We start from the raw sequence: 15,257 nt of genomic DNA, 5'->3' as shown, positions 1-15,257 counted from the left end.
CTATCGATATTAATAAAAACGTAATCATTGATAAAGTCAGTGAATATTAATAATAAGTCGTTTATTCACTAAAATAAGATGTTTTACATGAAAGATCTCTCTTTCTGCAGATATTGACCAGACACCTCCTTGGACAGCGTCTCTCTCTTCCCGTCTCATCCCACAGTACGCTCTGGCTGTTCTACGCTCTAATCTGTGGCCAGGAGCTTACGCCGTCGCCAGCTCAAAGTAAATCCCTAGGGACCAACCGTTACCTCCTACAGCCAATTAGACTGTTGCTCTCACACATATTGATACAGTGTAACCAATCAGGGTGAATCTTCAGGTCACACCCATTCCCGCTATCTCCATTGTACACCACTGGGATATCCTTATTGGCTGAGGACCTTGTCTGTTATCAGCTTGTTATGACACTGCCGGGGAATGTTCCATTCAGTAGCAGAGGGCAGGGGTGTCCATAAAGTCAGGATTTAAAGTAAACTTCATAGGATTAGATCACTGCTTTTCACGCCTGTCCTCAGCCTCCCTAACAGACCAGATTGTGAGGATATCTGGAGCACAGGTGAAACAATCATCTGATTAGTAAACATAGTTATTTTTACCTCCTCTCACCCAAGGTAATCGTGAAAACCTGGCCTGTTAGGAAAGCTTGAGGTTAGGTTTGAAGACCAGTGGATTAGATTGATATGCTACAATGAATTGCTGTAGAAAGGGGAACGTATATATCCCAAATCTTAAACCACACTGCCCCTCTCATGGGATATTTATTATAGTATAACTTGTGGAACCCTCACAGATATTGCCGGCAGAAAAGAACCATAAGCCTGACAAGTCTGCCTATATTTCCTATAAAGTGTAAGCTTAATTAGTATGTAGGATAGTCTTATGCTTATCCCAGGTATTACTTAGTATGTAGGATAGCCTTATGTTTATCCCAGGCATTAATTAGTATGTAGTATAGCCTTATGCTTATCCCAGGTATTAATTAGTATGTATGATAGCCTTATGCTTATCCCAGGTATTAATTAGTATGTAGGATAGCCTTATGCTTATCCCAGGTATTAATTAGTATGTATGATAGCCTTATGCTTATCCCAGGTATTAATTAGTATGTAGGATAGCCTTATGCTTATCGCAGGTATTAATTAGTATGTAGGATAGCCTTATGCTTATCCCAGGTATTAATTAGTATGTAGGATAGTCTTATGCTTATCCCAGGTATTAATTACTATGTAGGATAGCCTTATGCTTATCCCAGGTATTAATTAGTATGTATGATAGCCTTATGCTTATCCCAGGTATTAATTAGTATGTAGGATAGCCTTATGCTTATCCCAGGTATTAATTAGTATGTAGGATAGCCGTATGCTTATCCCAGGTATTAATTAGTATGTAGGATAGCCGAATGTGTATCTCAGGGATTAATTACTATGTAGGATAGTCTTATGTGTATCCCAGGTATTAATTAGTATGTAGGATAGCCATATGCTTATCCCAGACATTAATTAGTATGTAGGATAGCCTTATGCTTATCCCAGGCATTAATTAGTATGTAGGATAGCCTTATGTTTATCTCAGGCATTAATTAGTACATAGGATAGCCTTATGCTTATCCCAGGCATTAATTAGTATGTAGGATAGCCTTATGCTTATCTCACAAATTAATTAGTATGTAGGATTGCCTTATGCTTATCTCACAAATTAATTAGTATGTAGGATAGCCTTATGCTTATACCAGGCATTAATTAGTATGAAGGCTAGCCTTATGCTTATACCAGACAGTAATTAGTATGTAGGATAGCCTTATGCTTATCCCAGGCATTAGTACATGGGATAGCCTTATGCTTACCCCAGGCATTAATTAGTATGTAGGATAGCCTTATGCTTATCCCAGGCATTAATTAGTATGTAGGATAACCTTATGCTTATCCCAGGCATTATTTAGTATGTAGACAGCCTTATGCTTATTCCAGGCATTAATTAGTAAGTAGGATAGTCTTATGCTTATCCCAGGCATTAATTAGTAAGTAGGACAGCCTTATGCTTATCCCAGGCATTAATTAGTAAGTAGGATAGTCTTATGCTTATCCCAGGCATTATTAGTAAGTAGGATACTCTTATGCTTATACCAGGCATTAATTAGTATGTAGGATAGTCTTATGCTTATCCTAGGCATTATTAGTAAGTAGGATACTCTTATGCTTATCCCAGGTTTTAATTAGTATGTAGGATAGCCTTATGCTTATCCCAGGTATTAATTAGTATGTAGGATAGCCGAATGTGTATCTCAGGGATTAATTAGCATGTAGGATAGTCTTATGTTTATTCCAGGTATTAATTAGTATGTAGGACAGTCTTATGTGTATCCCAGGTATTAATTAGTATGTAGGATAGTCTTATGTTTATCCCAGGTATTAATTAGTATGTAGGATAGTCTTATGTGTATCCCAGGTATTAATTAGTATGTAGGATAGCCGTATGCTTATCCCAGGCATTAATTAGTATGTAGGATAGCCTTATGCTTATCCCAGGTATTAATTAGTATGTGCGATAGCCTTTTGCTTATCCCAGGTATTAATTAGTATGTAGGATAGCCTTATGCTTATCCCAGGCATTAATTAGTATGTAGGATAGCCTTATGCTTATCCCAGGCATTAATTAGTATGTAGGATAGCCTTATGCTTATCCCAGGCATTAATTAGTATGTAGGATAGTCTTATGCTTATCCCAGGTATTAATTAGTATGTAGAATAGCCTTATGCTTATCCCAGGCATTAACTAGTATGTAGGATAGCCGTATGCTTATCCCAGTCATTAATTAGTATGTAGGATAGCCGTATGCTTATCACAGGAATTAATTAGTATGTAGGATAGCCTTATGCTTATCTCACAAATTAATTAGTATGTAGGATTGCCTTATGCTTATCTCACAAATTAATTAGTATGTAGGATAGCCTTATGCTTATACCAGGCATTTATTAGTATGTAGGATAGCCTTATGCTTAGCCCAGGCATTAAATAGTATGTAGGATAGCCTTATGCTTATCTCACAAATTAATTAGTATGTAGGATTGCCTTATGCTTATCTCACAAATTAATTAGTATGTAGGATAGCCTTATGCTTATACCAGGCATTAATTAGTATGTAGGCTAGCCTTATGCTTATACCAGGCAGTAATTAGTATGTAGGATAGCCTTATGCTTATCCCAGGCATTAGTACATAGGATAGCCTTATGCTTACCCCAGGCATTAATTAGTATGTAGGATAGCCTTATGCTTATCCCAGGCATTAATTAGTATGTAGACAGCCTTATGCTTATACCAGGCAGTAATTAGTATGTAGGCTAGCCTTATGCTTATACCAGGCAGTAATTAGTATGTAGGATAGCCTTATGCTTATCCCAGGCATTAATTAGTATGTAGGATAGCCTTATGCTTTTCCCAGGCATTAATTAGTATGTAGACAGCCTTATGCTTATACCAGGCAGTAATTAGTATGTAGGATAGTCTTATGCTTATCCCAGGCATTAATTAGTAAGTAGGATAGTTTTATGCTTATCCCATGCATTAATTAGTAAGTAGGATAGTCTTATGCTTATCCCAGGCATTAATTATTAAGTAGGACAGCCTTATGCTTATCCCAGGCATTAATTAGTAAGTAGGATAGTCTTATGCTTATACCAGGCATTAATTAGTATGTAGGATAGTCTTATGCTTATCCCAGGCATTAATTAGTAAGTAGGATACTCTTATGCTTATCCCAGGTATTAATTAGTATGTAGGATAGCCTTATGCTTATCCCAGGCATTAATTAGTATGTAGGATAGTCTTATGCTTATCCCAGGCATTAATTAGTATGTAGGATAGCCTTATGCTTATCCCAGGTATTAATTAGTATGTAGGATAGCCTTATGCTTATCCCATTCATTAATTAGTATGTAGGATAGCCGTATGCTTATCACAGGAATTAATTAGTATGTAGGATAGCCTTATGCTTATCTCACAAATTAATTAGTATGTAGGATTGCCTTATGCTTATCTCACAAATTAATTAGTATGTAGGATAGCCTTATGCTTATACCAGGCATTTATTAGTATGTAGGATAGCCTTATGCTTAGCCCAGGCATTAAATAGTATGTAGGATAGCCTTATGCTTATCTCACAAATTAATTAGTATGTAGGATTGCCTTATGCTTATCTCACAAATTAATTAGTATGTAGGATAGCCTTATGATTATACCAGGCATTAATTAGTATGTAGGCTAGCCTTATGCTTATACCAGGCAGTAATTAGTATGTAGGATAGCCTTATGCTTATCCCAGGCATTAGTACATAGGATAGCCTTATGCTTACCCCAGGCATTAATTAGTATGTAGGATAGCCTTATGCTTATCCCAGGCATTAATTAGTATGTAGACAGCCTTATGCTTATACCAGGCAGTAATTAGTATGTAGGCTAGCCTTATGCTTATACCAAGCAGTAATTAGTATGTAGGATAGCCTTATGCTTATCCCAGCCATTAATTAGTATGTAGGATAGCCTTATGCTTATCCCAGGCATTAATTAGTATGTAGGATAGCCTTATGCTTTTCCCAGGCATTAATTAGTATGTAGACAGCCTTATGCTTATACCAGGCAGTAATTAGTATGTAGGATAGTCTTATGCTTATCCCAGGCATTAATTAGTAAGTAGGATAGTTTTATGCTTATCCCATGCATTAATTAGTAAGTAGGATATTCTTATGCTTATCCCAGGCATTAATTAGTAAGTAGGACAGCCTTATGCTTATCCCAGGCATTAATTAGTAAGTAGGATAGTCTTATGCTTATACCAGGCATTAATTAGTATGTAGGATAGTCTTATGCTTGTCCCAGGCATTAATTAGTAAGTAGGATACTCTTATGCTTATCCCAGGTATTAATTAGTATGTAGGATAGCCTTATGCTTATCCCAGGTATTAATTAGTATGTAGGATAGCCTTATGCTTATCCCAGGTATTAATTAGTATGTAGGATAGCCGAATGTGTATCTCAGGGATTAATTAGCATGTAGGATAGTCTTATGTTTATCCCAGGTATTAATTAGTATGTAGGACAGTCTTATGTGTATCCCAGGTATTAATTAGTATGTAGGATAGTCTTATGTTTATCCCAGGTATTAATTAGTATGTAGGATAGCCGTATGCTTATCCCAGACATTAATTTGTATGTAGGATAGCCTTATGCTTATCCCAGGCATTAATTAGTATGTAGGATAGCCGTATGCTTATCCCAGGCATTAATTAGTATGTAGGATAGCCTTATGCTTATCCCAGGCATTAATTAGTATGTAGCATCGTCTTATGCTTATCCCAGGTATTAATTAGTATGTAGGATAGCCTTATGCTTATCCCAGGTATTAATTAGTATGTAGGATAGCCTTATGCTTATCCCAGGCATTAATTAGTATGTAGGATAGCCTTATGCTTATCCCAGGCATTAATTAGTATGTAAGATAGTCTTATGCTTATCCCAGGCATTAATTAGTATGTAGGATAGCCTTATGCTTATCTCACAAATTAATTAGTATGTAGGATTGCCTTATGCTTATCTCACAAATTAATTAGTATGTAGGATAGCCTTATGCTTATACCAGGCATTTATTAGTATGTAGGATAGCCTTATGCTTATCCCAGGCATTACTTAGTATGTAGGATAGCCTTATGCTTATCCCAGGCATTAATTAGTATGTAGTGTAGTCTTATGCTTATCCCAGGCATTAATTAGTAAGTAGGATACTCTTATGCTTATCCCAGGCATTAATTAGTATGTAGGATAGCCTTATGCTTATCCCAGGCATTAATTAGTATGTAGTATAGTCTTATGCTTATCCCAGGCAATAATTAGTATGTAGGATAGCCTTATGCTTATCCCAGGCATTAATTAGTATGTAGGATAGCCTTATGCTTATCCCAGGCATTATTTAGTATGTAGGATAGCCTTATGTGTATCCCAGGCATTAATTAGTATGTAGGATAGCCTTATGCTTATCCCAGGCATTAATTAGTATGTAGGATAGCCTTATGATTATCCCAGGCATTAATTAGTATGTAGGATAGCCTTATGCTTATCCCAGGCATTAATTAGTACATAGGATAGCCATATGCTTATCCCAGGCATTAATTAGTAAGTAGGATAGTTTTATGCTTATCCCATGCATTAATTAGTAAGTAGGATAGTCTTATGCTTATCCCAGGCATTAATTAGTAAGTAGGACAGCCTTATGCTTATCCCAGGCATTAATTAGTAAGTAGGATAGTCTTATGCTTATACCAGGCATTAATTAGTATGTAGGATAGTCTTATGCTTATCCCAGGCATTAATTAGTAAGTAGGATACTCTTATGCTTATCCCAGGTATTAATTAGTATGTAGGATAGCCTTATGCTTATCCCAGGTATTAATTAGTATGTAGGATAGCCTTATGCTTATCCCAGGTATTAATTAGTATGTAGGATAGCCGAATGTGTATCTCAGGGATTAATTAGCATGTAGGATAGTCTTATGTTTATCCCAGGTATTAATTAGTATGTAGGACAGTCTTATGTGTATCCCAGGTATTAATTAGTATGTAGGATAGTCTTATGTTTATCCCAGGTATTAATTAGTATGTAGGATAGTCTTATGTTTATCCCAGGTATTAATTAGTATGTAGGATAGCCGTATGCTTATCCCAGACATTAATTAGTATGTAGGATAGCCTTATGCTTATCCCAGGCATTAATTAGTATGTAGGATAGCCGTATGCTTATCCCAGGCATTAATTAGTATGTAGGATAGCCTTATGCTTATCCCAGGCATTAATTAGTATGTAGCATCGTCTTATGCTTATCCCAGGTATTAATTAGTATGTAGGATAGCCTTATGCTTATCCCAGGTATTAATTAGTATGTAGGATAGCCTTATGCTTATCCCAGGCATTAATTAGTATGTAGGATAGCCTTATGCTTATCCCAGGCATTAATTAGTATGTAGGATAGTCTTATGCTTATCCCAGGCATTAATTAGTATGTAGGATAGCCTTATGCTTATCTCACAAATTAATTAGTATGTAGGATTGCCTTATGCTTATCTCACAAATTAATTAGTATGTAGGATAGCCTTATGCTTATACCAGGCATTTATTAGTATGTAGGATAGCCTTATGCTTATCCCAGGCATTACTTAGTATGTAGGATAGCCTTATGCTTATCCCAGTCATTAATTAGTATGTAGTGTAGTCTTATGCTTATCCCAGGCATTAATTAGTAAGTAGGATACTCTTATGCTTATCCCAGGCATTAATTAGTATGTAGGATAGCCTTATGCTTATCCCAGGCATTAATTAGTATGTAGACAGCCTTATGCTTATACCAGGCATTAATTAGTATGTAGGATAGCCTTATGCTTATCCCAGGCATTAATTAGTATGTAGTATAGTCTTATGCTTATCCCAGGCAATAATTAGTACGTAGGATAGCCTTATGCTTATCCCAGGCATTAATTAGTATGTAGGATAGCCTTATGCTTATCCCATGCATTATTTAGTATGTAGGATAGCCTTATGTGTATCCCAGGCATTAATTAGTATGTAGGATAGCCTTATGCTTATCCCAGGCATTAATTAGTATGTAGGATAGCCTTATGATTATCCCAGGCATTAATTAGTATGTAGGATAGCCTTATGCTTATCCCAGGCATTAATTAGAACATAGGATAGCCATATGCTTATCCCAGGCATTAATTAGTATGTAGGATAGTCTTATGTTTATCCCAGGCAGTAATTAGTATGTAGGATATCCTTATGCTTATCCCAGGCATTAATTAGTATGTAGGATAGCCTTATGCTTATCCCAGGCATTAATTAGTATGTAGGATAGTCTTATGCTTATCCCAGGCATTAATTAATATGTAGGATAGCCGTATGCTTATCACAGGAATTAATTAGTATGTAGGATAGCCTTATGCTTATCTCACAAATTAATTAGTATGTAGGATTGCCTTATGCTTATCTCACAAATTAATTAGTATGTAGGATAGCCTTATGCTTATACCAGGCATTTATTAGTATGTAGGATAGCCTTATGCTTATCCCAGGCATTACTTAGTATGTAGGATAGCCTTATGCTTATCCCAGGCATTAATTAGTATGTAGTGTAGTCTTATGCTTATCCCAGGCATTAATTAGTAAGTAGGATACTCTTATGCTTATCCCAGGCATTAATTAGTATGTAGGATAGCCTTATGCTTATCCCAGGCATTAATTAGTATGTAGGATAGCCTTATGCTTATCCCAGGCATTAATTAGTATGTAGGATAGCCTTATGTGTATCCCAGGCATTAATTAGTATGTAGGATAGCCTTATGCTTATCCCAGGCATTAATTAGTACGTAGGATAGCCTTATGCTTATCCCAGGCATTAATTAGTATGTAGTGTAGTCTTATGCTTATCCCAGGCATTAATTAGTAAGTAGGATACTCTTATGCTTATCCCAGGCATTAATTAGTATGTAGGATAGCCTTATGCTTATCCCAGGCATTAATTAGTATGTAGTATAGTCTTATGCTTATCCCAGGCAATAATTAGTATGTAGGATAGCCTTATGCTTATCCCAGGCATTAATTAGTATGTAGGATAGCCTTATGCTTATCCCAGGCATTATTTAGTATGTAGGATAGCCTTATGTGTATCCCAGGCATTAATTAGTATGTAGGATAGCCTTATGCTTATCCCAGGCATTAATTAGTATGTAGGATAGCCTTATGATTATCCCAGGCATTAATTAGTATGTAGGATAGCCTTATGCTTATCCCAGGCATTAATTAGTACATAGGATAGCCATATGCTTATCCCAGGCATTAATTAGTAAGTAGGATAGTTTTATGCTTATCCCATGCATTAATTAGTAAGTAGGATAGTCTTATGCTTATCCCAGGCATTAATTAGTAAGTAGGACAGCCTTATGCTTATCCCAGGCATTAATTAGTAAGTAGGATAGTTTTATGCTTATACCAGGCATTAATTAGTATGTAGGATAGTCTTATGCTTATCCCAGGCATTAATTAGTAAGTAGGATACTCTTATGCTTATCCCAGGTATTAATTAGTATGTAGGATAGCCTTATGCTTATCCCAGGTATTAATTAGTATGTAGGATAGCCTTATGCTTATCCCAGGTATTACTTAGTATGTAGGATAGCCTTATGCTTATCCCAGTCATTAATTAGTATGTAGTGTAGTCTTATGCTTATCCCAGGCATTAATTAGTATGTAGTATAGTCTTATGTATATCCCAGGTATTAATTAGTATGTAGGATAGTCTTATGTTTATCCCAGGTATTAATTAGTATGTAGGATAGTCTTATGTTTATCCCAGGTATTAATTAGTATGTAGGATAGCCGTATGCTTATCCCAGACATTAATTAGTATGTAGGATAGCCTTATGCTTATCCCAGGCATTAATTAGTATGTAGGATAGTCTTATGCTTATCCTAGGCATTATTAGTAAGTAGGATACTCTTATGCTTATCCCAGGTTTTAATTAGTATGTAGGATAGCCTTATGCTTATCCCAGGTATTAATTAGTATGTAGGATAGCCGAATGTGTATCTCAGGGATTAATTAGCATGTAGGATAGTCTTATGTTTATCCCAGGTATTAATTAGTATGTAGGACAGTCTTATGTGTATCCCAGGTATTAATTAGTATGTAGGATAGTCTTATGTTTATCCCAGGTATTAATTAGTATGTAGGATAGTCTTATGTGTATCCCAGGTATTAATTAGTATGTAGGATAGCCGTATGCTTATCCCAGGCATTAATTAGTATGTAGGATAGCCTTATGCTTATCCCAGGTATTAATTAGTATGTGCGATAGCCTTATGCTTATCCCAGGTATTAATTAGTATGTAGGATAGCCTTATGCTTATCCCAGGCATTAATTAGTATGTAGGATAGCCTTATGCTTATCCCAGGCATTAATTAGTATGTAGGATAGCCTTATGCTTATCCCAGGCATTAATTAGTATGTAGGATAGTCTTATGCTTATCCCAGGTATTAATTAGTATGTAGGATAGCCTTATGCTTATCCCAGGCATTAACTAGTATGTAGGATAGCCGTATGCTTATCCCAGTCATTAATTAGTATGTAGGATAGCCGTATGCTTATCACAGGAATTAATTAGTATGTAGGATAGCCTTATGCTTATCTCACAAATTAATTAGTATGTAGGATTGCCTTATGCTTATCTCTCAAATTAATTAGTATGTAGGATAGCCTTATGCTTATACCAGGCATTTATTAGTATGTAGGATAGCCTTATGCTTAGCCCAGGCATTAAATAGTATGTAGGATAGCCTTATGCTTATCTCACAAATAAATTAGTATGTAGGATTGCCTTATGCTTATCTCACAAATTAATTAGTATGTAGGATAGCCTTATGCTTATACCAGGCATTAATTAGTATGTAGGCTAGCCTTATGCTTATACCAGGCAGTAATTAGTATGTAGGATAGCCTTATGCTTATCCCAGGCATTAGTACATAGGATAGCCTTATGCTTACCCCAGGCATTAATTAGTATGTAGGATAGCCTTATGCTTATCCCAGGCATTAATTAGTATGTAGACAGCCTTATGCTTATACCAGGCAGTAATTAGTATGTAGGCTAGCCTTATGCTTATACCAGGCAGTAATTAGTATGTAGGATAGCCTTATGCTTATCCCAGGCATTAATTAGTATGTAGGATAGCCTTATGCTTTTCCCAGGCATTAATTAGTATGTAGACAGCCTTATGCTTATACCAGGCAGTAATTAGTATGTAGGATAGTCTTATGCTTATCCCAGGCATTAATTAATAAGTAGGATAGTCTTATGCTTATCCCAGGCATTAATTATTAAGTAGGACAGCCTTATGCTTATCCCAGGCATTAATTAGTAAGTAGGATAGTCTTATGCTTATACCAGGCATTAATTAGTATGTAGGATAGTCTTATGCTTATCCCAGGCATTAATTAGTAAGTAGGATACTCTTATGCTTATCCCAGGTATTAATTAGTATGTAGGATAGCCTTATGCTTATCCCAGGCATTAATTAGTATGTAGGATAGTCTTATGCTTATCCCAGGCATTAATTAGTATGTAGGATAGCCTTATGCTTATCCCAGGTATTAATTAGTATGTAGGATAGCCTTATGCTTATCCCATTCATTAATTAGTATGTAGGATAGCCGTATGCTTATCCCAGGTATTAATTAGTATGTAGGATAGCCTTATGCTTATCCCAGGTATTAATTAGTATGTAGGATAGCTTTATGCTTATCCCAGGTATTAATTAGTATGTAGGATAGCCGAATGTGTATCTCAGGGATTAATTAGCATGTAGGATAGTCTTATGTTTATCCCAGGTATTAATTAGTATGTAGGACAGTCTTATGTGTATCCCAGGTATTAATTAGTATGTAGGATAGTCTTATGTTTATCCCAGGTATTAATTAGTATGTAGGATAGTCTTATGTTTATCCCAGGTATTAATTAGTATGTAGGATAGCCGTATGCTTATCCCAGACATTAATTAGTATGTAGGATAGCCTTATGCTTATCCCAGGCATTAATTAGTATGTAGGATAGCCGTATGCTTATCCCAGGCATTAATTAGTATGTAGGATAGCCTTATGCTTATCCCAGGCATTAATTAGTATGTAGCATCGTCTTATGCTTATCCCAGGTATTAATTAGTATGTAGGATAGCCTTATGCTTATCCCAGGTATTAATTAGTATGTAGGATAGCCTTATGCTTATCCCAGGCATTAATTAGTATGTAGGATAGCCTTATGCTTATCCCAGGCATTAATTAGTATGTAGGATAGTCTTATGCTTATCCCAGGCATTAATTAGTATGTAGGATAGCCGTATGCTTATCTCACAAATTAATTAGTATGTAGGATTGCCTTATGCTTATCTCACAAATTAATTAGTATGTAGGATAGCCTTATGCTTATACCAGGCATTTATTAGTATGTAGGATAGCCTTATGCTTATCCCAGGCATTACTTAGTATGTAGGATAGCCTTATGCTTATCCCAGTCATTAATTAGTATGTAGTGTAGTCTTATGCTTATCCCAGGCATTAATTAGTAAGTAGGATACTCTTATGCTTATCCCAGGCATTAATTAGTATGTAGGATAGCCTTATGCTTATCCCAGGCATTAATTAGTATGTAGACAGCCTTATGCTTATACCAGGCATTAATTAGTATGTAGGATAGCCTTATGCTTATTTCAGGCATTAATTAGTATGTAGTATAGTCTTATGCTTATCCCAGGCAATAATTAGTACGTAGGATAGCCTTATGCTTATCCCAGGCATTAATTAGTATGTAGGATAGCCTTATGCTTATCCCATGCATTATTTAGTATGTAGGATAGCCTTATGTGTATCCCAGGCATTAATTAGTATGTAGGATAGCCTTATGCTTATCCCAGGCATTAATTAGTATGTAGGATAGCCTTATGATTATCCCAGGCATTAATTAGTATGTAGGATAGCCTTATGCTTATCCCAGGCATTAATTAGAACATATGATAGCCATATGCTTATCCCAGGCATTAATTAGTATGTAGGATAGTCTTATGTTTATCCCAGGCAGTAATTAGTATGTAGGATATCCTTATGCTTATCCCAGGCATTAATTAGTATGTAGGATAGCCTTATGCTTATCCCAGGCATTAATTAGTATGTAGGATAGTCTTATGCTTATCCCAGGCATTAATTAGTATGTAGGATAGCCGTATGCTTATCACAGGAATTAATTAGTATGTAGGATAGCCTTATGCTTATCTCACAAATTAATTAGTATGTAGGATTGCCTTATGCTTATCTCACAAATTAATTAGTATGTAGGATAGCCTTATGCTTATACCAGGCATTTATTAGTATGTAGGATAGCCTTATGCTTATCCCAGGCATTACTTAGTATGTAGGATAGCCTTATGCTTATCCCAGGCATTAATTAGTATGTAGTGTAGTCTTATGCTTATCCCAGGCATTAATTAGTAAGTAGGATACTCTTATGCTTATCCCAGGCATTAATTAGTATGTAGGATAGCCTTATGCTTATCCCAGGCATTAATTAGTATGTAGGATAGCCTTATGCTTATCCCAGGCATTAATTAGTATGTAGGATAGCCTTATGTGTATCCCAGGCATTAATTAGTATGTAGGATAGCCTTATGCTTATCCCAGGCATTAATTAGTACGTAGGATAGCCTTATGCTTATCCCAGGCATTAATTAGTACGTAGGATAGCCTTATGCTTATCCGAGGCAGAACATAGTATGTAGGATAGCCTTATGCTTATCTCAGGTATTAATTAGTATGTAGTATAGCCTTATGCTTATCCCAGGCATTAATTAGTTTGTAGGATAGCCTTATGCTTATCCCAAGCATTAATTAGTATGAAGGATAGTCTTATGCTTATCACAGGCATTAATTAGTATGTAGGATAGCCGTATGCTTATCACAGGAATTAATTAGTATGTAGGATAGCCTTATGCTTATCTCACAAATTAATTAGTATGTAGGATTGCCTTATGCTTATCTCACAAATTAATTAGTATGTAGGATAGCCTTATGCTTATACCAGGCATTTATTAGTATGTAGGATAGCCTTATGCTTATCCCAGGCATTACTTAGTATGTAGGATAGCCTTATGCTTATCCCAGGCATTAATTAGTATGTAGTGTAGTCTTATGCTTATCCCAGGCATTAATTAGTAAGTAGGATACTCTTATGCTTATCCCAGGCATTAATTAGTATGTAGGATAGCCTTATGCTTATCCCAGGCATTAATTAGTATGTAGGATAGCCTTATGCTTATCCCAGGCATTAATTAGTATGTAGGATAGCCTTATGTGTATCCCAGGCATTAATTAGTATGTAGGATAGCCTTATGCTTATCCCAGGCATTAATTAGTACGTAGGATAGCCTTATGCTTATCCCAGGCATTAATTAGTACGTAGGATAGCCTTATGCTTATCCGAGGCAGAACATAGTATGTAGGATAGCCTTATGCTTATCTCAGGTATTAATTAGTATGTAGTATAGCCTTATGCTTATCCCAGGCATTAATTAGTTTGTAGGATAGCCTTATGCTTATCCCAAGCATTAATTAGTATGAAGGATAGTCTTATGCTTATCACAGGCAGTAATTAGTATGTAGGATAGTCTTATGCTTATCACAGGCATTAATTAGTATGTAGGATAGCCTTATGCTTATCTCAGGCATTAATTAGTATGTAGGATAGCCTTATGCTTATCACAGGCAGTAATTAGTATGTAGGATAGCCTTATGCTTATCTCAGGCATTAATTAGTATGTAGGATAGCCTTATGCTTATCCCAGGCATCAATTATTATGTAGGATAGCCTTATGCTTATCTCAGGCATTAGTATGTAGGATAGCCTTATGCTTAACTCAGGCATTAGTATGTAGGATAGCCTTATGCTTATCCCAGGCATTAATTAGTATGTAGGATAGCCTCATGTTTATCCCAGGCATTAATTAGTATGTATGATTGCCTTATGCTTATCTCACAAATTAATTAGTATGTAGGATAGCCTTATGCTTATACCAGGCATTTATTAGTATGTAGGATAGCCTTATGCTTATCCTAGGCATTACTTAGTATGTAGGATAGCCTTATGCTTATCCCAGGCATTAATTAGTATGTAGTGTAGTCTTATGCTTATCCCAGGCATTAATTAGTAAGTAGGATACTCTTATGCTTATCCCAGGCATTAATTAGTATGTAGGATAGCCTTATGCTTATCCCAGGCATTAATTAGTATGTAGACAGCCCTTATGCTTATACCAGGCATTAATTAGTATGTAGGATAGCCTTATGCTTATCCCAGGCATTAATTAGTATGTAGTATAGTCTTATGCTTATCCCAGGCAATAATTAGTATGTAGGATAGCCTTATGCTTATCCCAGGCATTAATTAGTATGTAGGATAGCCTTATGTGTATCCCAGGCATTAATTAGTATGTAGGATAGCCTTATGCTTATCCCAGGCATTAATTAGTATGTAGGATAGCCTTATGATTATCCAGGCATTAATTAGTATGTAGGATAGCCTTATGCTTATCCCAGGCATTAATTAGTACATAGGATAGCCATATGCTTATCCCAGGCATTAATTAGTAAGTAGGATAGTTTTATGCTTATC

The 15,257-nt window shown here is 35.9% G+C and overlaps 1 protein-coding gene across 1 annotated transcript in view; it reads left to right on the top strand.

The window, feature by feature from the left end:
• RSPH6A (radial spoke head 6 homolog A) overlaps positions 1-15,257 on the top strand; it is a gene marked incomplete at its 5' end in the record, with an annotated part of 96,940 nt that overhangs the window by 60,353 nt on the left and 21,330 nt on the right. The window contains one exon of the mRNA XM_053696860.1: positions 111-228. Within this exon, the coding sequence (XP_053552835.1) occupies positions 111-228 (118 nt within the window). The remainder of the gene's footprint in view (positions 1-110; positions 229-15,257) is intronic.

Source organism: Bombina bombina, unplaced genomic scaffold (genome assembly GCF_027579735.1).
Source record: "Bombina bombina isolate aBomBom1 unplaced genomic scaffold, aBomBom1.pri scaffold_723, whole genome shotgun sequence".
Classification (NCBI taxonomy): domain Eukaryota; kingdom Metazoa; phylum Chordata; class Amphibia; order Anura; family Bombinatoridae; genus Bombina; species Bombina bombina.
This window is presented reverse-complemented; position numbering and strand designations above follow the sequence as displayed.